The 27,623-nt window shown below is 47.4% G+C and overlaps 1 protein-coding gene and 1 pseudogene across 1 annotated transcript; one reads left to right on the top strand and one right to left on the bottom strand.

Moving 5' to 3' along the window:
- Positions 1 to 2,932: 2,932 nt before the first annotated feature.
- Positions 2,933 to 6,071, bottom strand: LOC115287131 (annotated as a pseudogene).
- A 6,612-nt stretch (positions 6,072 to 12,683) lies between these two features.
- Positions 12,684 to 25,892, top strand: CHIT1 (chitinase 1). Its single transcript, XM_029935511.1, has 11 exons — positions 12,684 to 12,810; positions 13,909 to 13,938; positions 17,247 to 17,448; positions 18,041 to 18,097; positions 19,405 to 19,570; positions 19,789 to 19,913; positions 20,806 to 20,929; positions 22,835 to 23,020; positions 23,321 to 23,434; positions 24,744 to 24,870; positions 25,444 to 25,892. Exons 1-10 carry the CDS (start codon positions 12,786 to 12,788, stop codon positions 24,858 to 24,860), a joined length of 1,146 nt encoding a protein of 381 aa, XP_029791371.1. The 5' UTR covers positions 12,684 to 12,785; the 3' UTR covers positions 24,861 to 24,870; positions 25,444 to 25,892.
- Positions 25,893 to 27,623: the final 1,731 nt, after the last annotated feature.

Genomic DNA, 27,623 nt, shown 5'->3' with positions numbered 1-27,623 from the left:
TCAGTCAGCCAGTCTATAGTATTTTGTTAAAGCAGCCCAAACCGATGAAGACACCAAGGAAAATGAAGACATATGTCCCCAAAGAGACTTATACATGAATATTCATAGAAGATTTGCTTTCAAAACAACCCCCAAATAGACACAATCCAATGTCAATCAACAAGAGAATGTATAAACAAACTGCAGTACAATTACACAATTAAATACTTCTCAGCAATTGAAAGAAACAAATATTGATAAACACAATACTAAGCACGAGTCTCAAAACATTATGCTGACTGAAATATGCCAGATACTAACGGGTATATACTTTGTGATTCTATTTATATGACATTCTAACACAGACAAAACTGAATCTATGACTGTAGAATAAAATCAGTGGTTTTGGTGTGAGGGGTTACAGATTGACTGGGAAAGGCACAAGAGAACTTTCTGGAGTGATAAAGTTGTTCTCCACCATAATAGAAAGATAAGTTATACAGGTGGGCACATTATTATAATTCACTTAACTGCACATGTAAGATGTATACATTGTAGTGTATGTAAGTTCTACTTCAACATAAAAGAAAAGTAAATAAGATAAATAATTATAAAATTTAACTGGGCAAAGGAGAAGGCAAAACCACATGAAAGAAAATCAGTAGAAACAACTAAGAAATCATTAAGACAATTTATCTCTCTCAGTTAACAACTAAGACACAGACCCAAAGTGGGTGTTAGTTATCAGACACACACTTTAAAATAACTGTGCTTACCATCTTCAAGGAGAGAGAAAATAGATGAATTTTTACAGAGAACTGGAAACTAAATAATCTGACATAACTGACTTGAAAAAGATCCAAATATAAATTATAAAACTGGGGAAAAATTAAAAACTGAACATAAGAACTCAAAAAAGAATATTACAGCAGACTAGATGCAGTTAAAGAGAGAGTTAGTAAACTGTATGACAGATCCAAAGGAAATTTCCAGAATAAAGCATCATCCAAATCTTGGCATTGTATTTTCATTTTCATTGGTTCAAAATACTTTTTCATTTCTCTTGAGCCTTCTTTGACCCATGTATTATTTAGAAGTGTGTTGTTTAACCTTCAAATATTTTATGAATTTCCAGCCATTTTTCTGCCACTGATTTCTAGTTTAGGTCCATTGTGACCTAAGAGCATACTTTGCATGACTATTATTCTTTAAATAGGTTAAGATACGTTTTATGGCCCAGAATGTGTTCCGTCTTGTTTATTGTTCCATCTAAGCTTGTGGAGAATGTGGATTATGCCGTAATTGGGTGGAGTATTCTGTAAATGTCAATTGGATCCAGTGATTAATAGTGTTGCTCAGTTCTATTATATTCCAGCTGATCTTACACCTGCTGGGTCTGTCAGTTACTGATGGGGTGTTGAAGTCTCCAGGTATAATAGTAGATCTGTCTGTTTCTCCTTGAAGTTCTCAGTTTTTTCCTCAATATTTTGATGCCCTGTTGTTAGGTACACACACACTAAGGATTGCCATGGATTCTTGGAGAATTAACACTTTTATCTTTATGTAATGTCCTTCTTTATCTCTGATCATTTTTCTTGTTCTTGTTTTCTTGTCCTGAAGTCTACTTTGTCTGAAATTTACATCTGCTTCAGATTCCTTCTGATATATGTTTCTCCATCCTTTTACTTTTTCTTTTTTAAAGTTTATTTATTTATTTTGAGAGAGAGAATGGATCTTTTTTTCTCCACAGGCTTAATGGGTTTAATAAGTTTACCCCTTCAGGAGCTCCTGGGTGGCTAAGTCGGTTAAGCGACTGACTTAGGCTCAGGTCATGATTTTGTAGTTCCTGGGTTCAAGCCCCATGTTGGGCTCTGTGCTGATAGCTCAGAGCCTGGAGCCTGCTTCGGATTCTGTGTCTCCCTCTCTCTGACCCTCCTCTGCTCATGCTCTCTCTCAAAAATAAACATTAAAAAATAAGTTTACCCCTTCAGTTCCTATTTTCAGCAACCAGTCATTTCTTTGAAATGCCAGACAGACCCAGCAGTGGCCAACAGCACACTTCAGGCCTCCAGAGTTAAAAGTGCAGGTTCTCTCAGCATTTGGCATTGCAGTGGCATTTGTCCAAAACTAGTACCTCCACAGCTGCAGAACTTTAAATGTATCGGTGAAAAAAGCTTTTTCCCCTTCAAGGGGAAGAAAGAAACTCACTCCTCAAAGCCCCACAGATGTGGCCCTGAGGTTTTTCCTCCTGTCCCATCTCCTCCGGCTGGTTCTTTTCAGTGAAGTAAGAGAGACTAAAATCAAGCCCGTGTTACAAGAAACAAGACAGCGATGGCTGTGAAGGGAGTGATCAGGACCAAATGAGATATTCCTTTCCCTCACCCATCCATTATATGTGCTTCACAGAAAAACAACAAAAAATAACACGTCCACAAAATATAACAGCTAGAATGACAAAATCCATTCGTCCAAGGGTGGCAGAAGGCAGGAAGGGGAGTTGGGAGGGTAAATGACACAGGGAGAAAAAAAATGTCTTCAAATCAGTCCACGCCTTGTGGCTGGGAAGTGATGGAAAAGAGCTGCAGAAAAACCTGTGGTCCATCTAGACCCACCGGTGTTAAAAATCCACACACTGGTGTCCGGAAGATTCCGCCGTATGCACCCCATAAACAAAACCCCAGTTCCTCAGAGAGAAGGGGATATGCCCTGCCGTTGGCAGAGCGGGTCTTGCCTTCCCCTGGTGGAAGAGGTGACAGTAGGATAAGTGATCTTACTGCCTCCTTCCAATCCCACCCGTCCCCTCTGGATAGCAGGCAACTGCATGGCCCACCATAGCCTTCAGTTTGGCAGGAGACAGATGCAGTGAAGGGAATTTCTCTGCAGAGGTTGAGCTACTCAGGGCAGACTATAGGTAGACTGTCCCGTGGAAAAGTCGGTAGCTTAAGAAAACCACCTAGGAGAAGAGGCACAACTGGAAAAGCATGCTGTTTCTTTGCTTCATTGCCGCTGATAATGAATAGAGGAAAAAGGTTGGAGACTAGGCATCCACTGATAATATATGAGAACAGCATTGCCGTGAGGAAAGCCAAAGGCAAACAAAATCCAAAGTAATAAAGCCAATTCCCTTCTATGTTTGACAACTGCTGGTGCATTTTAATTCCTTTGTTGAACCAACGATATTTAAAGCAGTACCAGTGAGTAGAGAAGGGACATAGGCAGAAGACTAACCAGCTGGCCAACAAGGTGGATGGAAAGAGACTCACAAACGTCCCCGGAATGAGGAAAAGAGCCTGCAGCAGAAGGTTGAAGAGCAGGTCAGCAATTATTTTGCTGAGACTAGGGAGCGAGGGAGACTTCTTCCCTGATACCTCAAATGCTAGATCAGCTATATCTTGAAAACAAATGGCATTGACAGCTTTGCTAAGCGCAGACAGAAGAAGCGTCCAAAGAGCTTCCTGAAAATGGATGTAAGAAAGAATTCCAGCCACAACCAAACATCTCCATGTAGTGGTGGATCACCAATAATTTGGGCCGTTACTGACTGTAGTACAGAAATAAACACCTGGCAAAACAAGAGGATACTTAACCAGAATGCTCCACGATTCCAAGTGCAGCACTGGAAAATTCTACTAATGATCTGTGACTCTTGCTTCCTTTCTATACTTTGGGCTGTCCTCTGCATCAGGACACTGCTTGTCCTTCTTTGACGTGGCTCCTCTCTCTCTGAGCATCTAGCTTTGAGATGGTACAAATTTTCTAGAAGGAGTCTTTGATTTCCTTGGCAAAGTCCTGAAAAAAGATTCTGACACCTGTCAGCCATCTCTTCACCACCCAAACTACCAACTACATAGAGGAGAGAGAAGCGTTTCAAAATCTTTCATCATGAAGGATCTTCTCCTCAAGAAAGAGGATACTCCAAGTGGAAACTAACAAGATCATAGAAGGAAATCAAGCATTCAGAATGGAAGCCTTGAGAGCAAAAGAGTCTTGAACAGTCTCCATGCTCAGTGTGGAGTTAACGTGGGGCTCGATCACATGACCTGATCACATGACCTGATCACATGACCTGAACTACCATCAAGAGTCAGATACTCAGACAACTGAGCCACCCAGGTGCCCCTCCATCCTTTTACTTTTAATCTATCTGTGTCTTTATTTTTGTTTTTGTTTTTAAAGTTTATTTATTTATTTTGAGAGAAAAAGGATGGGGGAGGGCAGAGAGAGAGAGAGAGAGAGAGAGAGAATCCCAGGCAGGATTTGCACTGTCAGCAGGGCTCAAATTCACAAACTATGAGATCATGACCTGAGCCAAAGTCAGACGCTTAACTGACTGAGCCACCCAGAGCACCCCTGTGTCTTTATATTTAAAGTGGATTTCTTATAAACAACATAGTTGGGCCTTGTTCGTTAATCCATTCTGATAGTCTATATCTTTTGATTTATATTCACATTTAAAGTGATTATTGATATAATTGGATTACCATGTTGGTAACTGTTTTCTATTAGTCAGACTTTTAAAAAAATCTTCCCCCTTTTTTCCTCCTTCTAGTTTTATTTTACTTTATTTTTAAAGTTTATCTATTGTAGAGAGAGAAAGTGTGTGTGAGGGGAAGGACAGAGAGAGGGGGACAGAGGATCCAAGGCAGGCTCTGAGCTGACAGCAGCCTCAAACTCACAAACGATGAGATCACGACCTGAGTGGAACTCAGGTGCTCAACCACCTGAGCCACTCGGGGGCTCCTGCCTTCTCTAGTTTAATTAGACATTTCATAAGGTTTCACTTTCTCTTTTCTTTCAGCATATCAGCACATCATGTACTTCTTTTAAACTTTTTTTTGTGGCGATCCTAGTATTTGCAATATACATTCACAACTAACATTTTTCCAATTCAACAAACTTTACATCATTTTGTGAGTATGCAGCTGCCTTAAACAGAATATTCCCAGTTCTTCCCTCTGTCCCTTGTAACATTACTGTCATTCATTTCACTTGTCCATATGCTATAAACCCTTAATACATTGTTGCTATTATTACTTTGAAGAGTTATCTATTAGATCCATTAAGAATAAGAAACATAAAGGATTTTATTATACCTTTATTTATTCCTTCTCTGATGCTCTTCTTTTTGTTATATAGGTTTGAGTTCATGACCTATGTCATGTTCCTTCTCTCTGAAGAATTTCTTTTAACACCTTTTTAAAGTTTATTTATTTGGCTTGAGAGAGAGAGAGTGTGTGTGCCCACAAGAAAGGGGAGAGGCAGAGAGGGAGGGAGAAAAGGAATCCCAAACAGGCTCCCCTCTGTCAGTGCAGAGCCCGATGCAGGGCTTGATCTCACAAACCAAGAGGTCATGACCTGAGCTGAAATCAAGAGTCAGACACTTAACCAATGGAGCCACCTAGGTACCCAGAATTTCTCCAACACTTCTTACAAGGAACAGATTCCCTCAATGTTTGTCTGACTACTTTGTTGCTCCTTAGCTTTGGAGGGAAAATTTAACTAGATATAGAATTCTAAGTTGATGAGGTTTTCTATTTATACTTTTTATATTACACTCCATTTTCTTATTGCTTGATGGTTTCTGATAAGTTTGATATAATTCTTTTTTTAATTTTTTGAACATTTATTCATTTTTGAGAGACATACAGAATGTGAGTGGGGGAGGGTCAGAGAGAGAAGGAGACACAGAATCTGAAGCAGGCTCCAGGCTCTGAGCTGTCAGCACAGAGCCTGACACGGGACTTCAACCTACAAACCATGAGATCATGACCTGAGCTGAAGCCAGAGGCTTAACCAACTGAGCCACTCAGGGCCCCTGATATATTCTTATTCTTTTTCCTCTAAAAGTAAAGATGTATTTTCCTTCTGAATCCTTTCAAGATTTTCTCATTGTCTTTGGTGCTTTGCAGTTTGAATATAATATGCCTAGGTGCATTTTTTTCATATTTATCCTGTTTGGTGTACATGGAGCTTGCTGGATTGGTGGTTTGGAGTCTGTCATTAATTTTGGAATATATCAGCCACTCTGACTTGGAAATTTATCAGCCGCCCTTACTTACATTTTTTCTTCTCCTTTCTTGTCTTTCCGACATTTCTAATTCCATGTATGTTCCACCTTTTATAATTGTTCCACATTTCTTGGGCATTCTATTCCATTTCTTAGTATGTCAGTTTGGGTTGTCTCTATTGACTTATCTTCAAACTCACTGAATCTTCTCAGTGTCAGTCTACTGATAAGCCTATCAAAAGCACTCTTCATTTCTGTCACAGGGTTCTTCATTTCTAACATTTCCTTTTGCTTCTTTCTTAGAGTTTCCACCTCCTCTTTGCATTACACACCTGTTCTTGCGTGATGTCTACTTTTCCATTAGAGAGTTTAACTTATTAATCATATTAATTAGAACTTCCATATCTGATCATTTCAAAAATCCATGTCCTGACTTTGGTTCTTTTCAAACTCTGGGTTTTTTTTTTTTCTTGCCTTCAGTATGTTTTGTCATTTTTTGTTGAAACCTAGAGATGATATATCAGGTAATAGAAACTGAAATAAGAAGGCTTTTAACATAACGTCCAACAAGGAGCTGGCCTGCGTTTCATGTTCGATGTGACTTTAAGTACCAGAGGTTTCTGTTTCCTTTAGTTTCCTCGATGTTGTTTTTTCCACCTTCCCTTAGAACTGGGTTTCCCTTAGAACTGCTTCTTTTTTTTAATGTTCATTTTTATTTATTTTGAGAGAGAGAAAAAGAGAGAGAAGCCGAGACAGAGAATCCCAAGCAAGCTCCATGCTGTCAGCGGCAGAACTCAACATGGGACTCGAAATCACAAACCGTGAGATCACGACCTGACCTGAAATCGAGTCAAGTCGGATGTTTAACGGATCAAGCCATGCAGGCACCCTTAGATAAAGTCCGTGTCTCACAACTCTCCCAATTGTATCCACTGTTACCATACTGGAGTTTTGTTGATGTGGGGGTAAATTGTTGGGGAGGTGACACATTCAATAATCTTATGATTAAATCTCAGATTTTTAGTGGACCTGAGTGTCTGGGCTGTGCTCTTCAGAATAATTTCTTAGCTTTTGTGTTTTCTCCCCTTTCATAAGAGGCTTGAGGGTCTGGAGCAGGCTAACTGATTCTCCCCAGCTCAGATAAGGCTCTGGCAAAAAAGCTTCCCTTAGAGGACAACCTTTTGGTATGGGCAATGCTCAGGGCATATTTCCATTGCATTTCCCCTGCAGGGAATGTGAGGAGATTCTTTCTGCCTGCCTTCTTTCCTTCCTTCCTTCCTTTCTTGTTTATTTATTTTAAGAAAGAGAGAAAGAGAGAGAGAGAGAGAGAGAGAGAGAGAGAAAGAGAGAGAGAGAATGCAAATGGGAGAAGGGCAGAGAAAGAGGAAGAGAGATTGACTTCGGACTCCATCCCATGAACTGTGAGATCATGACCTGAGCTGAAGTCAAGACTTGGACGCTTAACAGACTGAACCACCCAGGCGCCCAACGAAATTTTTTTCTAAACTTGACTGTGAGGAGCACGTGGGGCTTCTGGAGGGAAAATCTATAAAGCTTGACACCACCACTTACACCGGACCCCCAGCTGCTTTTAATTCTCAAGCTCGCCCGCCCTCAGCCTCCAGCAATTCATCACAGTCACTACTTAAGCGTTCCTACTAGCTTATGAAACGTGTAGACTCAATTAATAAACATATGAGAGCGTTTCCCTCAGAAGAGGAGTGAAATACACAGAGCTTGGGCACGCTAGTTTTTTTTTTTTTAAAGGATAAATCAAAGGCCCAGAATTGAGAGTGAGAATTATAAACAAGGGTACAAGGTAATGACCTGTCCTGTGGGCCCTGCTTGGCACAGCCCAGGGCATGTGATAGAGTGCCCCATGATGACCTTGGGGCACCCACAGGAGAGGAAGCACGTACTTGGAGTCACTCAGTCAGCAGGCAGGGGGTGGGTGAAAGCACCTAAAATAGAAGCCTGTGGGCAGCCTCTGAGTGGGAGCTGAGGAAACCTTCTAGGGCTGAGATGTTCCCACAAGGAGCGGGGGTTTGTTGTTTTTTTTTCTCTTGGCCCATCCTGTCTGCCAGGCTCCCCATAGGCTGAGTGGCACCATCTCAGGGTGGATCAGCAAGTTCTGGCCCAAGGTCCGGGTTCAAGGCCACTACCGCTGAACATACATGTTTAAAACCTTGAGTGATAAGAAGTCTCAACTTCAAGTTTGGGGGAAGCAAACAGGCACATGAACACATTTTTTTTTTTAAATTAATGAAAGTAATGTTTGCTCCTTGTTAATAGTCAGAACATAACTGTCTGAGGTTAAAGATCAGAAGCCCCTGTCTGCCACCTACTCTGGCTTCCTGAAGTTCCTTTTTTTCTGTTTGTTTTGGTCCATCCTTCACGTGGGAATGCTTTCATCCAGTGTCTGGTGATCCTGGCTTTTCCTCCATATGCAAGAGTGAGTTATCACGATCAGAGGCTCTGGGGGCTTGGGCAGTTTCTTATCTGAGGCCCGATCTTGGGCTGAGGGGACCAGGACAAGGGGATTCCTCTGGGGGCCCCCAGATGGCATTTGAGTTTTGGTGGTCTGAGCTTCTATAACTTTTCCTTGTCCGTTTTCCCTGAGAGGAGTGTTTCAATGCCGGGCTTGGGGCTCTAATGAAGGGCTGGGGTCTGAGCAGCCCACATGCAGACTTCCATGGAATTGTCCAGTCACCAATCTCTGTCTTCAGTCTGGCATCTACGACCCCCGTCCTCACCCCCTCTGCGCTGAGCAAGGTGCTCCCAAGTCTACAGTCGTGCTGGTCCTTCTCTGTATTTTATGGCTGGCTCCCCAGAGGCTGGGCAGAGCCCATTTGGACAGGCAAGGTCACTAGAAGAAAATCTGTGGGTCTAACAGTTCACCCATACTTGTTATTGTCAGCTTTGCCCCACTTCATGACATTCTGCTAACTCCCGCGGCTCCAGGGCGCCTTGGCACGCATCCCTTGCTTCCTGTGGGCTCGCCACCTGCAGTCGGAGGTCTCGGCTTCTCCAGGTCTGCTGAGTTGGTTCCATTTGTTCATTCTGTGTTCATCATCAAAGGTGAACATTTGAACACATGTTCAAACATTTGTTGACATTGCTGATCTATTTTGGTCCTTTCTCCCATTTGCTTTGTCTTATTTCATTTTATTCATGTAATTGCTATTGGGGGGGGTGGCTTCAGGAGAGTGGAGATAAATACCTTGGCTCAATCTGCCATGTGCTGTGGGTACACCGTTCCTTTCCCCTTTAACAATGCATTGAGGAAGCTTGCTTTTTCTTTCTTTCTTTCTTTCTTTCTTTCTTTCTTTCTTTCTTTCTTTCTTTCTTTCTTTCTTTCTTTCTTTCTTCCTTCCTTCCTTCCTTCCTTCCTTCCTTTCTTTCTTTCTTTCTTTCTTTCTTTCTTCCTTCCTTCCTTCTTTCCTTCCTTCCTTCCTTCCTTCCTTTCTTCCTTCCTTCCCTTTCTTCCTTATTCTTTTCTCTTCTTTCTTTCTTTCTTTATAAAGTTTATTCATTTTGAGAGAGACAGAGAGCTAGGGGAAGGGCAGAGAGAGAGGGAGAGAGAGAGAGAGAGTGAGAGAGAATCCCAAGTGGGCTCTGCAATGTCAGCTTGGAGTCTGATTTGGGGCTGAATTCATGCACATGAGATCATGACCTGAGCCAAAATCAAGAGTCAAATGTTTAACCGACTGAACCACCCAGACCCCTGTCCTCATTTCTTTTTTTGAAGATTTTATTTTTAAGTAATCTCTACACCCAACATAGGGCTCAAGAGTCAAGAGTCATATACACCACCAGCTGAGCAAGCCAACTATTCCCTCTATTCTTTTTTTTTTAATGTTTATTTATTTATTTCGAGAAAGAGGAGAGAGAGAGAGAAAGCGCAACGAGTGGGGTAGGAGCAGAGAGAGAAGAAGAGAGAGCTCTGCACTGTCAGCACAGAGCCTGATGCGGGGCCTGAACTAACGAACAGTGAGATCATGATCTGAACTGTAATCAAGAGTTTGACGCCCAACCAACTGAGCCACCCAGGTGCCCTCCCCATTCCTTTTAAATGGGATATAGAATTCCAGGCTCGAGAGGCAACACCTAAGGAATATAATGGACATTATTGTGCATCAATAATTATGTGTAGAAATATACAAGGGAGGGGAAAAGAGAGGTAGAGAGAGGAAGAAAGAAAAAAGAAGAGGAGGAAAGGAGTCTGTGCAGAATGTCTGAACCAGACAGGTGGGGAAGGGTCTTGGGGGGGTGAATAGACTGTATTTCCCATCCTGACCCACTCTACCTGGACCTGATCCTTCCCTCTCAGCTCTGGCACCCACTGCCTGCCGCCTGCCTCAGGCTCAAACCTGTTGTTAGTAAGGGATCCAGGAAATAGGGTGCATATGTACATTGCCAGGGTACCTGTCTGAAGGCAAATCCTTCCCCCACAGGGGTGCCCACGGGAGCTGATGTTGAGGAGCTGTTGATCTTAGTATCTAGAAGACAAGGGTCAGAGCTCCTGAGCCTCAGCAGATTTTTAGCAGAGGAACTTAAAGGACCTTATTTCAAATGTTAGGTTTTTACTTATTTTCCTTTGGAGATGTGGTTTGGGACAAAAATTAAAAGAAAACAATATAATAATAATCAAAAGGAGAAGGAGGAGAAGGAGAAGGAGAGGGAGGTGGGAGGGGAGAGGGGAGGGGGAGGAGGGGGAGGAGGGAGAAGAGGAGGAAGGAGGAGGAGATCAGCTGCATTAATCAAGGTAGTGATGTTCATGGGGGGCTACTGGGTCTCTAGAGACCCCAGATGAGTCAGGGCAGGTCAGTATTTGGAGCAACTCAGAACCTTGGGCCCCTGCAGTGCAGGGTCCCCTTGGGGACAGGAAGCTGAGTCAGAAAAGCTCAAAGCTGACAAGTATATGTATATGGGGGTGGCAGGCAAGTGAAGGAAGCCACCGGCCTCTCTGGTGAAGCGTTTACTGAGCACATTCACCCTCCCCTTCTCACTCACATCCCAGGAGCTGAGGCACCTCTAGATCTCGGGTGACCCTGAGCAGACTCCTTTGCAGGACCCCCATAGGAAGGGAACAGAAATGACCAAAACAAGAGGCCGTGGCTGCCACAGGAAAGAGAGGATATAGGGCCTGGGGGCACTGGGTATGAGGGTCCCACCCTCTTTGGGACCTCACAGAGGTTACCAGGGCCCTGATCTCTGACACACAGAGACTGGGAAGAACCAGGAATAATAACTACCAGCATGTAGCGCCTTTACAACAATTCTCTGGACATTTCATTTTACAGATGAAGAAGTTGGAGCTCAGAGAAGTTAAGGAGCTTGCTCCAAGTTGCACAGATAGTAAATGGCAGAGCTGGGATTCAAATCCAGGCAACCTGACCCCAGAGCTTGCTGCTCCCGAACATTCCCACTCAGCCATCCAGGCCACTCATACTAAGGTCAAGGACCAAAGATCGGATCCTCTAAAAGCTGCCAAGTTTTGCCTGGGACCCTGGAGTCCATGCATGCACCAGACTTTGTCTGCAGACAGAATAACATGAACAGAGTTGGGTCCTGGAGTGGGTTATGTGGGACTCTTCCCCACTCCACCCCCCAAAGATATCTCCATTTAGAACCTCAGAATGTGACCTTCTTTGTCATAAGGTTCTTTGCAGATGTAACTGAAGTAAGAATCTCAAGATGAGATCATCCTGGATTAACGTGGGCCCTAAATCCAGTAACAAGTATCTTGCTAAGAGACAACAGAAGAATCACAGACACAGGAGAAAGACCACAAGACAGAGATTGTCGTAATGTCACCATAAGCCAAAGAATACCTACCAGGAGCCATCTGAGGCCAGAAGGCACAAGGAAAGATTCTTCCTTAGAAACTTCAGAGGACAGATGGCCTTGCCAACACCTTGATTTCGGACTTCTGGACTCCAGAGCTGAGAGAGAATAAATTTCTGTTGTTTTAGGCCCCCTAATTTGTGGGAATATGTTACAGCGGCCATAGGAAACTCATACAGCTCCTCATGATTCATAAGAAACCAGGCATTTAAGGGGCACCTGTCTGGCTCAGTTAGTGGAGCATATGACTCTTCATCTTGGGGTCGTGTGTTCAAGCCTCACATTGGGCATGGAACTTACTTAAAAAAGGCAAAAAAATGGAAGGCATTTAAAACTGTTACTAAGTTCGGAGTTGGTATTTGTCATTATGTACTTTTCTTAATCAACAGATATAAAATATATCACTATCACGTGGACAATAATGAAATACAACCTCTATGAAATATATATTATATTTGCAACCTGTCATCTTTCAGAGAGAGCATGTGAATTCCAGAGGGGGCCGTGAAGGAACAAGTGAGCTGGCCGCCCTGGAGCCCAGCACCCCTGACTTGTGAGTCATTGCTCTTCCTCCAAAGGCCCGGTAAGTGATGCAACAATCATGGTCTTCTTCAACCCACACCAAGGAAATCAGAAGGACCCCCGGCCAGCGGCAGGCTTAGACGCACTTCTTGCTTCCCTCTCTTTGCTTCCGGGTTCAGTAATGTTAAGGATCCCAGTTTAGATTGTTCCAGAAAGCCAAGAATTGCTAAAGGCCATTGTGTCAGGTTTGCCCAACCCACGCTATGTGACACCCTGGCCCTTCATGCCACACCCCAATCCTTCTCTCCCGCCTCTGCCACCCCCTGATTTCAACACTCCAGGCTCTGGCGGAGCAGGGCAGCCTGATAAAAGGGGAGCAGGGCCTAGAGAGCCCGTTGCACAGGCCGGAGTCTGGTGCTGAGCCGGCACCATGGCGTGGTCCGTGACCCGGGCAGGTGAGTAGGCGCTGGCAGGGACAGTGGACTGGGCCCCGTGGGCTATAAGGCAGGGAGGAGGTGTATGTTAGGTGGCTTCCTGGTGCTGTTTGCAGAACTACAGGAGGATCCGGGAGCGCTTCAGAGAGTTATTCCCTTCCTTCCTCTGCTTCTATTCCAGTGGGCCCCCTTTGGGGCCTTTGTGTTGGAAGGAAAGGCTTTTCTCAACAGGCTGAAATGAACTTTTCCTTACCCTCCTTCCAATTCCCACCTCTGCCCCCCGCCCCCCCCGCCCCCACAAATCCTGGAAGCCCAGAGTCCATGAACACCACTGTAGTGGGTGGTTTTGTCTTTCCCATGTTCTTAGGCTTCTGCTTTTGGCCCTTCACTGAAAGATGCCCACTGCCAGCAAATTCTTCCCCAACCCCATGCTAGTTGTCCGGCTAGAAAGCAGGCAGCCTGGGGCCATGACCTTGGGTGTCCTTGGGAGTTTTCACCCAGACTTTATAAGGTGAATGGGAAAATCCAAGGTCACCCGAAAGGTGCAATAAATCTTTTTAAAGGAATCCTGCTGAGCCCTAGGTCTCCAAGGATGTTGAGAACTCTGCTAACCTCCCGGGAGGTGTGGTAGGGAAGCAGCAGGACATGGTAAATAGTGGCTGGGAGCAGGGGCACAGAGGCCTCCCGCACATGGGAGGTCTGGCCTAGCCCTTCCGAATGGGCTCTTTCCAGCCCCGGGACAGGTTCCTGCCTGTTCCAAAAGGGAAACTTGCTCTCTGAAAACCTCACAAGTCAGTGGTTTTCCTAGAATCTTTCTAAATACGCACTGCCCTCCACTGATGGTCTAAAGAGGGGCAGCCTCAGCTCACAGAAACTTCCATCAGCTCTAGGATTAGTGAAGGCCAGGGAGGGGCCCCTGGCATCTGGTCTGGGTGAAGGGATGGACACAGTGCCCCTCTGGGTCCCTTTTGGACACAGAAGAAGGTTGATTTGCAGGAGACCATCCTGGGCCTACCCCTCTCCGACCACCTCTACCTTCTGTGTTTCAACAGGCATACAGGGCCCGGAGAAAATGCAAATAACCTCTTAACTTCTGCCTTCTCTCTTGTGCTGTTACAGGTTTGATAGTTTTGCTGATGATCCAATGGGGTAAGTGGTGCCCTTCTTTTCTTGTTTAAATGTTTATTTTTGAAAGAGAGGGAGAGGCAGAGAGAGAAGGAGACAGAGAATCTCAAGGAGGCTCCCCACTGTCAGCACAGAGCACAATGGGGGGCTCAAACCCATAAACCGTGAGATCATGACCTGAGCCGAAATCAAGAGTTGGACTCTTAACCAACTGAGCCACCCAGGCACCCTCATAAGGGGTGCCTTTCTTGAGATTAGCCCTTCCCTGGGCTCTGCTACGCTTCCCACTCACTCCCCCAGCCCCACCCCCAACTCCACACCAAAAGTTCTTGCCGTATTTCAGTGAGGCTCTTCCCCAAATCTCAGCCCCCTGCCAGTGTCCTCACGCCCCATACCTTCTTCCAGGAAGGTTCTCGCCTCCTTATCCACTAGCTGAACTGCACGACCACGGGGCCGGCTAAAATGTCAACCTCGCTCTGGTCTTCTGTGAGGTCATTTGCTCCAACCTCTGTGCTCTCATATCTCTGAACACAACTTCCACTATGTATGTCAGTGCTGCTGATTATTGGCATAGACGTCTGCCAGACCAGGCTCTGAGCCACTGGAGGCAAGACACCTAAGTCTTACCCAGCTCCGTATTCCAGTCCCATAACTCAGCACAGACGACATACTCCCATTTCTGTTGGACGGATTGCATGTAGGGCTTGCTGATCCAGGAGAGTTTCTTCCTGTATCAGATGGGAGAGAGATCTCTGGGGAATGTTCAGCCACTGGGTTCCAGCATTCTCTTCCTGCCCCACCCCACTCCCTGCATCTCAGTGAGGCCCCAGGAATGCGAGCTCCTTGGATCCCCATCCTGAGCTGGGCTGTGACATGACACAAATATTTCCCTCCTCGCCTGGGTGGTTCAGTCGGCTGAGCGTCCGACTTCAGGTCAGGTCATGATCTCACGGTTTGTGGGTTCGAGTCCTGTATCGGGCTCTGTACTGACAGCTCAGAGCCTGGAGCTTCTTCTGATTCTGTGTCTCCCTCTCTCTCTGACCCTCCCCTGTTCACACTGTCTCTCTCTTTCAAAAATAAATTTAAAAACATTAAAAAGTTAAAAAAAAAATTTCCCCTCCTGGTCTCACAGGAGGGCCAGGGGCCACGGAAGTAACAAACATGGGGAAGAAAGGTTGAAGATTTCCAAAAAAGTTTAAGTCCAAGCTACTTCTGGGCATGTGGTGCGGTATGATATGTATATATGTAGTGCGCGCGCAGGCACACAGAAGCAGGGACGCGAGGGCAAGGGAATGAGGAAAAGAAGAGAGAATCAAAGGCTGGGAATGGGAGGGACCACAGGAGCGGTGCCCACATTGTCGCTTTATTTCTCACATGCAAGTAGTTTATACAAACAGCCACAGCTAAGAGAAGGGTTTTTTCTAGACAAAACTTTTTCTGTTCTCACAGTTATTGTTACAACATTTTCCTGGGAACTTTAACACCTCTTCTTATTGTTACTATAAGAGTGCCAAAGCGTGAAGGACATTTGTACCATAACATCTTAACTCCAGAAGCTTGAAGGACTTTGGTGCAATAACATCTTAACTCAAGTGAATTAACCTCTGAGGACCCGGATCAGCCGCAAGGGCTGTAAGGGCACCAGAGCTTTGCTCCATCACACTCTCCTTACTGGCTCCTCGCTGCTGCTTCCCACATATATATAAACAGAGTTTTATGTGAATGAAGGGTTAATATATGTAAAGCACTTAGAACACAGTTTACTACCTGCTAGCACTGTTCTGAGTGTTTCATATAGTAACTTGCTCTCCATACAACAGCCCTTTGAGGTAGGAACACTGATTGCTCTCATGGCATGGAGGAGAAAGCTGCGGTACCTGGCTAGAGGGCTGCAGAGCAGAGATTTCAAGCCAGGCACTGAAATCCCAGAGACCCTGTTCTTAACCACCATACTTTATTGCCTCTAGAGTACAAAAATCTCTGCATAATTTTTTGATGTTTTATTTTTTTTAATTTATTTGAGAGGAGAGAGAGAGAGAGAGCAAGTCCACAAGCAGGGGAAGGGCAGAGAAAGAGGGAGAGAGAGAATCCCAATCTGATAGCACAGAGCCCAATGTGACCTCAAGAACCATGAGATCATGACTTGACCTGAGCCAAAATCCACTTGGTTGCTCAACCGACTGAGCCACCCAGGTGCCACGTGATACCTGATGTGATATGACAGGATATGATGTGAGAAGTCTCCGGACTTCTTAGTGGATGCTCCTAGGATGTAGTCCTTGGGTTAACCCTTTGCTTTGGGGAGTACACCAACCCTCCTCCTGTATCACTACAGGCTATATACTCTCAGCCCCCACTGGCAAGTTCTGGCAAGTTCTACTCTTAAATGTCCTCTGGCTAGAGCCAGTGATGACCCAAGAACTCCAGCTTCTCCTTCAGGAGCCACTAGTCTTCCCAGGGGAGTCCCAGATAGTCCTTTATGCTTTGGGTTCCAACACAGCCTCCTGCGGTCCTTTTGCACCCTCTTCCCTCTCCCCTGATCTCTCAATGGCCAAATAGAGGCTGGAGAGGAGTGCAGAGAGATCCTATTGGGACAAAAAGAAGCCCTAGGGTCGAGACACTGGCCATAGATGTGCTCCAGTACAAATTCACCATTCTGCCAAGTCCTTGGCATAAGATGTTGGCTTGTGTAAACCATACCCTCATAGATGACAGGTTCTAGGAGAGCCCATAGAAATCATACAGTCATTTTCAGATGATGCTTCAGATGACATTTTCAGGACCCTGGGCCAAGGCAGAAGGGACAATTGGCACAAAGGACACTTCTAGCAGATGCAGAAGTAAAATCCAGCACTCCTGCTTTCTGGCCATCTGGTCAACCTAGCATAGCCCCCTACCTGAGTGGGGGCCCTCACTGCTAGATCAGCTTCCTAAGAATAGACACCCTCCCCCATCCAACGAAAGTCCCCAAACTTCCTGAGGACTCCAGAAACAAACTGCCTTTTCCTAGATAAAACAAGCTCTTTATTAGAACCTTACCAGCAATATTCATAAACATAGATTCTCTGTAAGAGATAACAAGTAAATGTAAAATATTTAAAGCAAGACTAAACCACAGACTCAGGCCTGTAACTGGGGCCTCTTCTCTGCTACTTTGTGTCTTTGCATTTTAATTAACATTCTGAAGTAGTCCAAGCTACATTTTGAAAGTCCTGCCTCCCTGGTCAGCAGATCAGGCGTCATGTTTAACACCCTCTGGCATTAAGTAGAGTGTGTCAGTCCTCAGAAGACCCTACTGACCACCATTTCCTTTCTTTGCCCCGAATGACCAGGCTCTGCTGCGAAGCTGGTCTGCTACTTCACCAACTGGGCCCAGTACAGACAGGGAGCTGCTCGCTTCTTGCCCAAGGATGTGAACCCCAAACTGTGCACCCACCTCATCTATGCCTTTGCGGGCATGACCAACCACCAGCTTAGCACTGTAGAGTGGAATGATGAGGCGTTCTACCAGGAGTTCAATGGCCTGAAGAAGAAGTGAGCTGTACTGGAGGGGGATGGGGGATGGTGGAGGCACGTACCCCTTCTCAGAGCCAAAAACCTTCCCCATCACCACAATCCCACTACCGTCCTGCAGTGTGGCTTTGGGCAAGTCCCATCACCTCTCTGGGCTTTCCTGTGCTTCTGTGGGAGGAGTAGGGGAAGACAGGGACTCCTTAAGGGCCTTCCAGTGTACGTCTAAGTGGGATCTGAGTTGGGAAACTGTTTTCTCGGCTGCGAATGTATGTCCTTCTTCCTCCTAAAATCTATGCGTTTTTCAGCTCACATATCAATCACCATCTTGCCAAAGCCATTCTGCGGATTCGCCCTGATCTCCCTTTTCCCGAGTTCTTCATGTGTGCATCTCCCCAGCCAGATAGGAGGCCCTTGAAGACAAGAGCATGCTCTTTCCCAGTCTCGAGCTCCCTTCATCCAGGATCTGCGCTTAGGGACTTACACATTCCCCCCACCCCATCAGGGCCCATCAGGGCACCCACAACCCCTTGCTTTCCCAGTCAGTGAGGTGAGCCTGGGGAGCTGGCTTGGCATTAAAACTTGCTAATTCTGTCATTTGTCTTCTCTTTCCCAGGAATCCCAAGCTGAAGACGTTGCTTGCCGTTGGGGGCTGGAACTTTGGCACTCAGAAGTGAGTTGGCCACGGGCCCCTTTACGGCAGAGCCCCTGGGTGGTGACCTGACTCACTGGCAAGAGAGAGCCCTGGTCAGAGAGTCAGGGCAGGCGGAAGTATGGTCAGGGAGAGGGGATCAGGAGGGGAGCCTGGACTCTGGGGGCTGGCCTTACTCCTGGGCTCATTGGGAGGGCTGTGGAGGGAGCTTAGCTCTGACTGTTATATATCCAGTCTTGCCAGGAGCACAGGAGAGATTCTGGCCTCTTTACAGGCCTCAGTTTCTTCCTCCATGAAATGGGTAGAGGGAGAGTCCCAACTAACCTCAGACAACACACAGCATCGCTATTTCCTGAGCTCTGAAACAAGATATCTTGCTTGAGAATTTTTGTTCCACTTCAGGACGTCAAAGGCAGTCTGTGAGAGTGAGCCTGGATGCCAAAATATTGGCATTTCTAGGACATTTTTGAGGAATTATGGAGGTAGTGGAACGGGATATTTGAAACCAGACTTTTCCTAGCAAGTCCAGAATATACGGTTCCCAAATTTCTAAACTACTCTTTCTAAAACTCTTTGGATCATGAGTTCTTTTGAAAACCTGATAACACTTAGGACTCACCTTCCCCAAGTACTATTTATATACAGATCTTTTATTGGATTGAGGGAGTTCTTAGCCTGGGGTTCCCAGCACTTAAGAAGTGCTGCTATTAATTAAATTAGTAAATGAAGAGAAAACCAATTAAAGTAGCATCTATCTATAAAAACCTTGAGACACTTACAGGGATCCTGGGAATCAGGAGGATGTGGGGAGGGGCTTCCTGGGGCAGCTTGGGATTTTTAGGGAGTTCCAGACTAGTAATAGGAACAGTACAAAGCATTCTACAAGTGCAAGTTTAAAGAAAATGACCACGTTAACCCACCAGAAAATGAAAGCATCAGGCTCCCACGTTACTCAGCTCCTCATACGTCTTTCTGCTCATATTAGAAACTGATTCTTCGTTTCTAAATCTCCATGCTGGGGATGACAGCCACCTCTGATTCAGGGGAAGACCATTCCCTGAGCAGAGACAAGGCAGGAGGCTGTGGAGGGAATTGGGGGAGGCAGAGCTCAGGCAAGTCAGTGTGTCCTGGGGGCCGGACTCACTTCTTCGGGGTGGCTGGTAAGTCAACAGCAAATATGCCAGTAGCATCTGAAGCAGCCTTCCCAGCATCCTCCTGGCCTGACCAGCCAGCCACACATATCCTGTGTAGTTTCTCATTTGCCTGTGAGGGAGACAGTGGCCTCCTGTCGGCAAGGCAGGCCCACACGGCCCTTCACCACCTCACAGATTCACAGATATGGTGGCTACAGCCAACAACCGTCAGACCTTCGTCAACTCGGCCATTAAGTTTCTGCGCAAATATGATTTCGATGGCCTTGACCTTGACTGGGAGTACCCTGGGAGCCGGGGGAGCCCTCCTTCAGACAAGCAGCGCTTCACAGCCCTGGTGCAGGTATGGCTGGGAGACACCCACTTGGCCTGGGGTGGGGGGGACCCAGATCGGTGGCCTCACAGGACTCGAAGGTGCTGCTCTGTCCCAAGGGTCCATTGCTTCGGGTATTTGCATAGCACAGAGAGAGCAGCCCTGCGGTTGGTTTTCAGACTCCTGAGAGCGAGCATCTGCTTGGGGCCACCAGGGGCCTCTGCATTCACTGTGGGCTGTCTCTGCAGGACCTGGCCAGTGCCTTCCAGCGGGAAGCCCAGACTTCAGGGAAGGAACGCCTTCTTCTGAGCGCAGCCGTCCCAGTTGGGAGAAAGATCGTAGACGCTGGATATGAGGTGGACAAAATTGCTCAGTGAGTCTCAGGCAGATAGCATGGAACGTTTGTCCTCTGAGGTGGGAGAGGCCAAGGTCAGGCTGAGCTGAGTCAGGAGTAGAGTAGATGTTCACCTGCAAGGTATCTTTTGGGGGAAGCCCTACCCCTCCACTAGCAGATCCAGGAAGGATTTGCTCACTGTGTCTGCTGACTTCAGTGTTTCAGATTCTCTCTTTTGGAACCCTTGCTCTTTTCTTTGGGAACTCCCTCTTAACATCAAGCACCCTGGGAGCACAAGAGTGAAGCCAAGAGAACAAGTTGCCTGGCTTTCTGCTCCCCAAGGTGTTGAATGTTAGAAATGCAGACTCTTGGGCCCCACCCCAGGCCTCCTAAATTAGAGCCCATGCTTTAATGAGGTTCCCAGGTGATTCACATGCACACAAAAGTTTTAGCAACACCGAGCTACATTTCCCTCCAAAACAGAGGTGTCCTGGGGCACCTGGGTGGGTAAGTCCGTTAAGCGTCTGACTTCAGCTCAGGTTATGATCTCACCACTTGTGGGTTCGAGCCCCGCATCAGGTTCTGTGCTGACGGCTCTGAGCCTGGAGCCTGTTTTGGATTCTGTGTGTCTCTCTCTCTCTCTCAAAAATGAATAAATGTTAAAGAATTAAAAAAAAAAATACAGTACGAGGTATCCTGTGGGTGCTGAGGGTGCTGTGCCAAAGACAGGTGCTGCCAGTGCCACAGCCTGAATGACAATGACTTCAATCTTGGGGGGTTGGGTGGACCTAAGGAGCGCTGTCTAAGCCCCAGGTGGGAGTCTGCATGCAGCCTGACCATGAAGACCCCTCCCAGACCACACACTGAGGACAGTGAGGAGCCTGGAAAGACTGCTCACTAGCCCCTCCCCCTCTCTCCATGCCTCCTGCAGGAGCCTGGATTTCATCAACCTTATGGCCTACGACTTCCATGGCTCTTCCGAGAAGACCACAGGACATAACAGCCCCCTCTACAAGAGGCAGGGAGAGAGCGGGCCAGCTGCTGAACTCAACGTGGTGAGTGGCTGCAGAGGTGAGGCAAGACTCCCCAACCGCAGGCCCTGGCAGGTGGCCTCTTTTGAGCCTCGAGACCCTAATGGAAAAGAAAAGGGGGGATAACCAAGCAGGGCACAGAGGAGCCCGGACTTTTCGTTTCTTTGCTAATTTTTCTGTCCTGCGCCAGTGCTGAGGGGAAGCCTTCCTTCTCTAGCATCCTGGCTGATGTTCAACACAGCAAAGCATTTTAACGATATCAAATAATGCAGTGACTGTTCGGGAAGCTCAAGTCTTTGAGCTTGAACGTCCAGGGAAAATGACTTCTCGCTTCCTTCACCTCCCCTTTTCCTTCAAGACAATGGGTAACTGTTTGCTCCTAGTCACTCATTGACCTTCGGGAAGATGCTTCCAGAGGTGAGAACTTTTCCAAGTTGGTAACAGATCTGTGGATGCGGCTCAAAACAGAGCCATCCCCACCTCCTACCCAAGTGCCTGGAAAGGGCAGATTAGGTTTCAGACTGGGGTGAGCAGCGGTGTCCTGTGCAACTCACCCTCACCGAGCAGCCTAGAGGGTTTTTATAAGCCCACTCTACATTTTCAAAGTTAAGAACAACCACATTATTTTTTTAAACAAAGAGAAAAAGCCCTAAATTAAAATGCTTTTTAATTTTGGGGAGTCCACATCCTGGTGTACCAGCTGGGTAGGACAATCTAGACCTCTATGGGTCTTTCACAAATAAGGGAGCCATCTTTGGGTGCTTGAGTCAGGCATCCATAATTCACACTGAGCTCAGCCCCCTCCACCCCCATCAGGAAAGCTGTATGGGTCCAGGGCCAGCCCAGTCCAGTGGGGAGACACCCAGAGACATTCGGCTCACAGGTGACAGCCCGAAGTCCCACCAGCACTCTGTTCTCCGGGCTGTGTGCTCTAGATCTACGCGGAGGGAGGAAGGGAGGGAGGCCTTTCTCTTCTACTCCCTACACCATGTGCCCAGGAGCGCCTCTGGCCAGACAGGGACTTTTCCAAGCTTACACAAGGTGCCATAGAGCTGGGCAGGGGGCCTTGACCTCTCTGCATTTGGAAAAGCTTCCTTCTGATCAAAGATAAATCATGTAGACCAGCAAAAAGAAATAAATATGAATACACATATTGAAAAGCATTCCTTACCTAAGTGCTAAGAGGGTGCAGAGTAACAGGAAGACTTGGACTTGAACAGAGTGGCTTCCTGGGGGAAGTGAGCCTGTAATCTTGGTTTGAGGGAAGAATCATCATTATTCATTTATTCACATATTTGTATTGGGTATCTCCTCATGTCACAGGCTGGGGGTGTTACGTGAAGTCACACATGATGGGGACGGTCCTGTTCAGAGGCAAATGAGGAACCCATGTACTTATTTGTTCTTCCTATTTGAGCATCTAAGTGTTAAGCATTGTTTGTGGCACAAGGGATACGGAGATAAATGAAACGAACCCCGTTCCCTGATCTTGTTCTCTGGTTGAGACCTAGAAGAGCAGTAACGAGCATGATGAGCGTGATCACAGCTTTCCTTTATGGCACTATTGCTGGACCTTATACATGCATTATGTCTTTTAGTTCTTGCAATTTTTATTGTTTCCATTTTACAGATAGGAAGCCCGTGGCTCAGCCAGGTTAAGTAAGTTGTTGAGTAAGGAAGGGATCTCGGCCACTTTGCCCACTGAGGTATCCCAAGCATCTAGCTTGGCCATCAATAAGTATTTGCTCAGTGAGTGGTTGTCTGACCCCAGTGGTTGTCTGGGGTTGAGGGTCTAAGACAGAACCTAAAAAAGACAGGACAGTGTTGGAACACTAATAAGGCCCATGAAGCCCATCTGAAGCCCCCAGATGACCAGAACCAGGCCAAAGGCAAAGTAAATGAACCCTGCCCCTCCTTCTCCATCACCAGGACTTTGCCGTGCAACTGTGGCTGCAGAAGGGGACCCCAGCCAACAAACTGATCCTCGGCATGCCCACCTATGGACGGTCCTTCACCCTGGCCTCCTCATCAAACACTGGAGTGGGGGCCCCAGCCACAGGGCCTGGATCTCCCGGCCCCTTCACCAAAGAGGGAGGGGTGCTGGCTTACTATGAGGTGGGAAAACCACACAGGACCCCAAGTGTGGGCTGGGGAGGGGGGTGCTCCTTCTCCCATAGTTTCTGAGTGAGGATGCCCAGTGCAGTGAATTCTGGCCAAGTGAAGTCTATCCCGTGTATGCCATCTTGGATTACCCTTACACCCCAGGGTTCTAGGTCACCCAATCTAGAACCTTTTAGGTTCTCCAGACTTCCAAAGATAAGAGTTTTCCAATCTCTAGTCTCCTCTGGGCAGGGAGGCACTGAGGCCTGTGGTGCTCCCTGCCCCCTCCCCAGCTCTGCCCTCTGCTCCTAACAGGTCTGCTCCTGGAAGGGCTCCACTAAGCAGAGAATCGTGGACCAGAAGGTGCCCTATGCCTTTGAGGGCACCCAGTGGGTGGGTTTTGATGACATGGAGAGCTTCAAAACCAAGGTGAGGCCAAGCCCCACTGGGAGGGGTAGGGGTAGGGGTTCTGGATGAGCCCAGACCTGTCAATAACAGTGAATGATAGCATCCAGAGCCTCTCCAAAGAGGAATCTCCTTTAAAACATTTCACAACTCTTCATGTCAGCATTTTGTATTTTTGCCAAATATTGATGAAGAAAAAGCATGGTCACACACAAAAAAACCAACTGCTCTGTGTTAAGTACCACTCTTGAAAGAATTCCTATTCTATTACATATATATATATTTACATTTAATAAATTTGTATTTTATTACATATATATTTGCATTTAATAAAATACAAATTCCACAGACATGTGAAGAGGAGAAATACATACAGTGAGGTATATATAATTTTGTTTAGCTCAATACAATATTTGGTGCATGCTCAGATTACAGACCTTCTGATTTACTTCTATGACTCCCCACTCCTGCCCAATATTGGTGGCTCAAGACGCGTGCATTCGTGTGTTTCCATGCCTCTCCCCCCATGAGATCATGAACTCCTGCAGAGGCACCTACACGGGTCTGTCTATCTGGACATCTCACATCAGCTCTGATGCAGGGCAGACAGTGGTAGATCCTCCTAGAGGGGTAGACAGAGTGCTCTGGGAAAATGGAGAAGGGAGCGTGATCCTGGCAGCGGGGAGATGGGACAAAGGCTCATGACAGAAGGGTCTTCAAGAAGGTCTGAAAACAGAAGGTGGGCATGCTGGGGAGGAAACAGATCAGCTCTACCCTCTAGCCACCCTACCCCCCACCATGTGCCAAGTTAGGTATAGGGGATAGGGTAGCCCCCTTGCGGGAACACACAGCCATTCACTGGGGAAAGGTTCAGGGATCCAGTCGAGGAGAAAAGGCCCTCAGGGAGGGCAAAGACTTCAAGACAGGAAATTGTTCAGATTCTGGGGAAACTCCCTTGTCCCTATGGTAACTGGACCCTTCACAACCAGCAGGCAGGGCCCCCAAACACAGCGGCTCGGCCCAGAAAAGATCGAGATGTCAAAGCTTCCAACCGAGGGAAGTGCACAGAGCCACCCGCTCCTCACACCTCCACCCTCACCCTCACCCCAGGCCATGTCTCTGTGGATGGGGAGGATTCCAGAGTGACTCCTGCCCAGTAGGGATCAGGGCTCAGTCGTCCAGGCTTCCGGCCCAGAGCTGTGTCCAGAAGCCTTGACCACGCATCGCCTGGGGCTGCTGGAAAAAGAGCCCCCTCAAAACAAGGAGGCGGGCTCTGGGGCGGGCCTGGCCAGGCTCCCCTGGGCTCCCCACCAGCATGTTGCTTTTTGCGCAGGCCAGCTACGTGAAGCAGAAGGGACTGGGCGGGGCCATGATCTGGACACTGGACATGGACGACTTCGCTGGCTTCTTCTGTAACCAGGGTCCATACCCCCTCATCCGGGCACTGTAGCTGTGGCTGAGTAAGTCAGGGGTCAGGGACTAGAGGCAGAATTCGGGGTAGGGAATGAACACCCCCCTCTCTGAACTGCAGGTCCTGGCTCCTTCTGGGGAAATAACCTTGTTCCAATATTGTGATTTCCCAAATTTCACACACCCACACCCCCATCCCCCAGAACAAAGGAAACTGTTGAAACCATTCTCTTTCCAGGCCCTTCCTCCCCTTTCTGACTGTAGCAATGCCTGTCCACGGTGCTGGTTACCAAAGCTTCCGTCTGGGGCCCTCAGCCAGGGAGCTGCCACTAGCTCCTCTCTTCTCAAAGAGAAAGCCTGCACTCACCATAGTGTGAGACCCCTGGTGGCCCTCGCCAGTAGAGGGCTGGTCTTTGCAGATGGTTGTGGCCACTGTTGAGCTGTGCTGTAGGTGTGGCTGTTGTCTGGCTGTTCTCTACCTGGGCACCTGGCTGTGCTCTGCCCTTGGGGGGTGGGGGTGGGGTAAGGTATTGAGCCACTGCCTGCCTGGTTGCCTGTGTGTTTGGCCTGTGGGTTTGTGATCTCTTGAGGAAGACGTGGCTTAATGTGCACGGTTTCCCCAGGTCTCCTTTAGGCCCGCCAGAACCTGAAGTCCCCGCACCAGGCCAGCCTTCTGAACCTGAGCATGGCCCCAGCCTTGAACAAGACACCTTCTGCCTGGGCAAAGCTGATGGTCTCTACCCCAACCCTGGGCACCAGTCCAGCTACTGTAGCTGTGCAGGCGGGTGGCTATTCCAGCAAAGCTGCCCAAGGAGCCTGGTGATCAGCTCCTCCTGCAAATGCTGTACTGGAGTTGAGTGCCCAAGGCCTGTGCAGCCTCAACCGCCAGGCCAGGCACTGGGGTTCCTCCACAGTCCCCCGCTGCAGCTCTCCCTGGGGGCTACAATCCCACGGACCTCTCTTGGTCTTTCTGTATCTCAGGTGTCTCCTCTCACCTTTGAGTTTCTTTTCTTCTGGTCCTCCTGGGATGCTCCTTTTACTTGGAAAATAAATCTACGGTTTGTAATCCACAGCCCCTGGGTGTGGTGACTTACTGAGCCTCTCTAAGCACGCTGTTAGTTCAAAACTGGGAAGGTGGGGAAGCCAAGGGGAAAGGGTGGCATAAGGCTTGTATAGGTCTGAGCCAGGTGAAAAGGCAGGCCATTCAGGGTGTGATACCTTGAGTGGGGTCTCCCCACATTCCAGTGGGCAGCTTTCAAGGCCCTGATGACCTCACTGGAGAGCTTTTCCTGCTAGGCGGCCACTCAGGTGTGATTCTGAAGATACACACTAGATGGCAGCAGAGAAGAGCTTTTCCTTGCCTTAGGGCTCTGCAGTGGCCACCCCGCATTAAAATAAGAATCCAGACCAGGTAGTTAATAAGGACTAAATTTTGAGATAAATCCTGTTAAAAAAAAAAAAACTTTTTAAAACATTTATTTATTTTGAAAGACAAAGAGACAGAGCATGAGCAGGGGAGGGCAGAGAGAGAGGGAGACACAGAATCCAAAGCAGGCTCCAAGCTGTCACCCCAGAGCCTGACAAAGGGCTTGAACTCATGAACTGAGAGATCATGACCTGAGCCGAAGTCAGCCACTTAACTGACTGAGCCACCCAGGCACCCTGGGATAAGTCCTGTTTTAGGCCTTTGATCACCTACTGCTCTTATTTGCCAGATAAGGTAGGGACAATTATTATCCTCATTTTACACGTATTTAAATCGAAGACTAACTAACCCAGTTCTGAGCCCGGAACTAAGGCCTACATGGGTCAAGTTGGGCCCAAAGGAGGAGGCACACATGGTATCCTGGATAACCGAGGAGTCCAAATGGCCCTTGCAACTTTGGGTTGAAGCTTGGTCATTCCATTGGAAGAAAATCTGCACATAACCTAATGGTCCATTTTGCCATGCACTCACCCAATTGGGGGTGGGACTCAGACAGGCAGCTGGAGATGGGGACAGGTGGGAGACAGGAGGTGACCTGGCCCTTCACCCTAGTACAGCCAGTACCAGATCCCTATAAAAATGACTTCCCCACTTCTACACCCTGCCTGTCCTTGGGCCTTTACAAATCTGTTCTTCTTCGGCCCGGAGCACAGGTCTACTCTAGCACACATTCCCTTGCTTTGAGGTCTCTACTCGAAGGGGACATACCACATCCACACGTGACAAGAGCCTCCTAACTGCTCAGAATGGGGTCCGGGGTGGCAGTTTCCCTCTGAGGAGGGGGTGGTGCAGAGCTGGCTTCTGGCTCTATCACCAGCTAGCCATGTGACTTTTGGAAAAGAAACAAAACCTCATCAACTCACCTGTTGGGTAGGGTTAACCCTCCTCTTCATGACCAGCACCCACTCTTTCCCTCCCTCTTCCCATCTCTGTCCTTTCTGTACCTTCCATGGGTCGGATAAGTCAAGAATTTAGCAAAGAGTCTCCTTTTGACAGAATGTATGGGTCTCCCAACAGCTCAAGGCCCCTCCATCCTCACTGTGGCGTAGGGCGAGCTTCGTCCTTGGGACAGTTTTCAGCAGGGACTCTCTCTGATCTTCTCCAAACCCTGGGTTCCTGGGTCAGCTCAGGCCAGTGCCACTTGTCACTCTGCTTCCCCTCCCTCCCTTGTCCAAGCCAACCTCCATATAGCCACCAGCTCAATCTTTCTAAATTTTGGATCGAATCCTAACACTTCCCTTGCTTAATAGCCACCAACAGCTTTTGCTGGACAGAGAATCAAGACTCCATCATCAGCATAGAGTCAATACCCTTTAT

The sequence above is a fragment of the Suricata suricatta genome, chromosome 3 (assembly GCF_006229205.1).
Source record: "Suricata suricatta isolate VVHF042 chromosome 3, meerkat_22Aug2017_6uvM2_HiC, whole genome shotgun sequence".
NCBI lineage: Eukaryota > Metazoa > Chordata > Mammalia > Carnivora > Herpestidae > Suricata > Suricata suricatta.
This window is presented reverse-complemented; position numbering and strand designations above follow the sequence as displayed.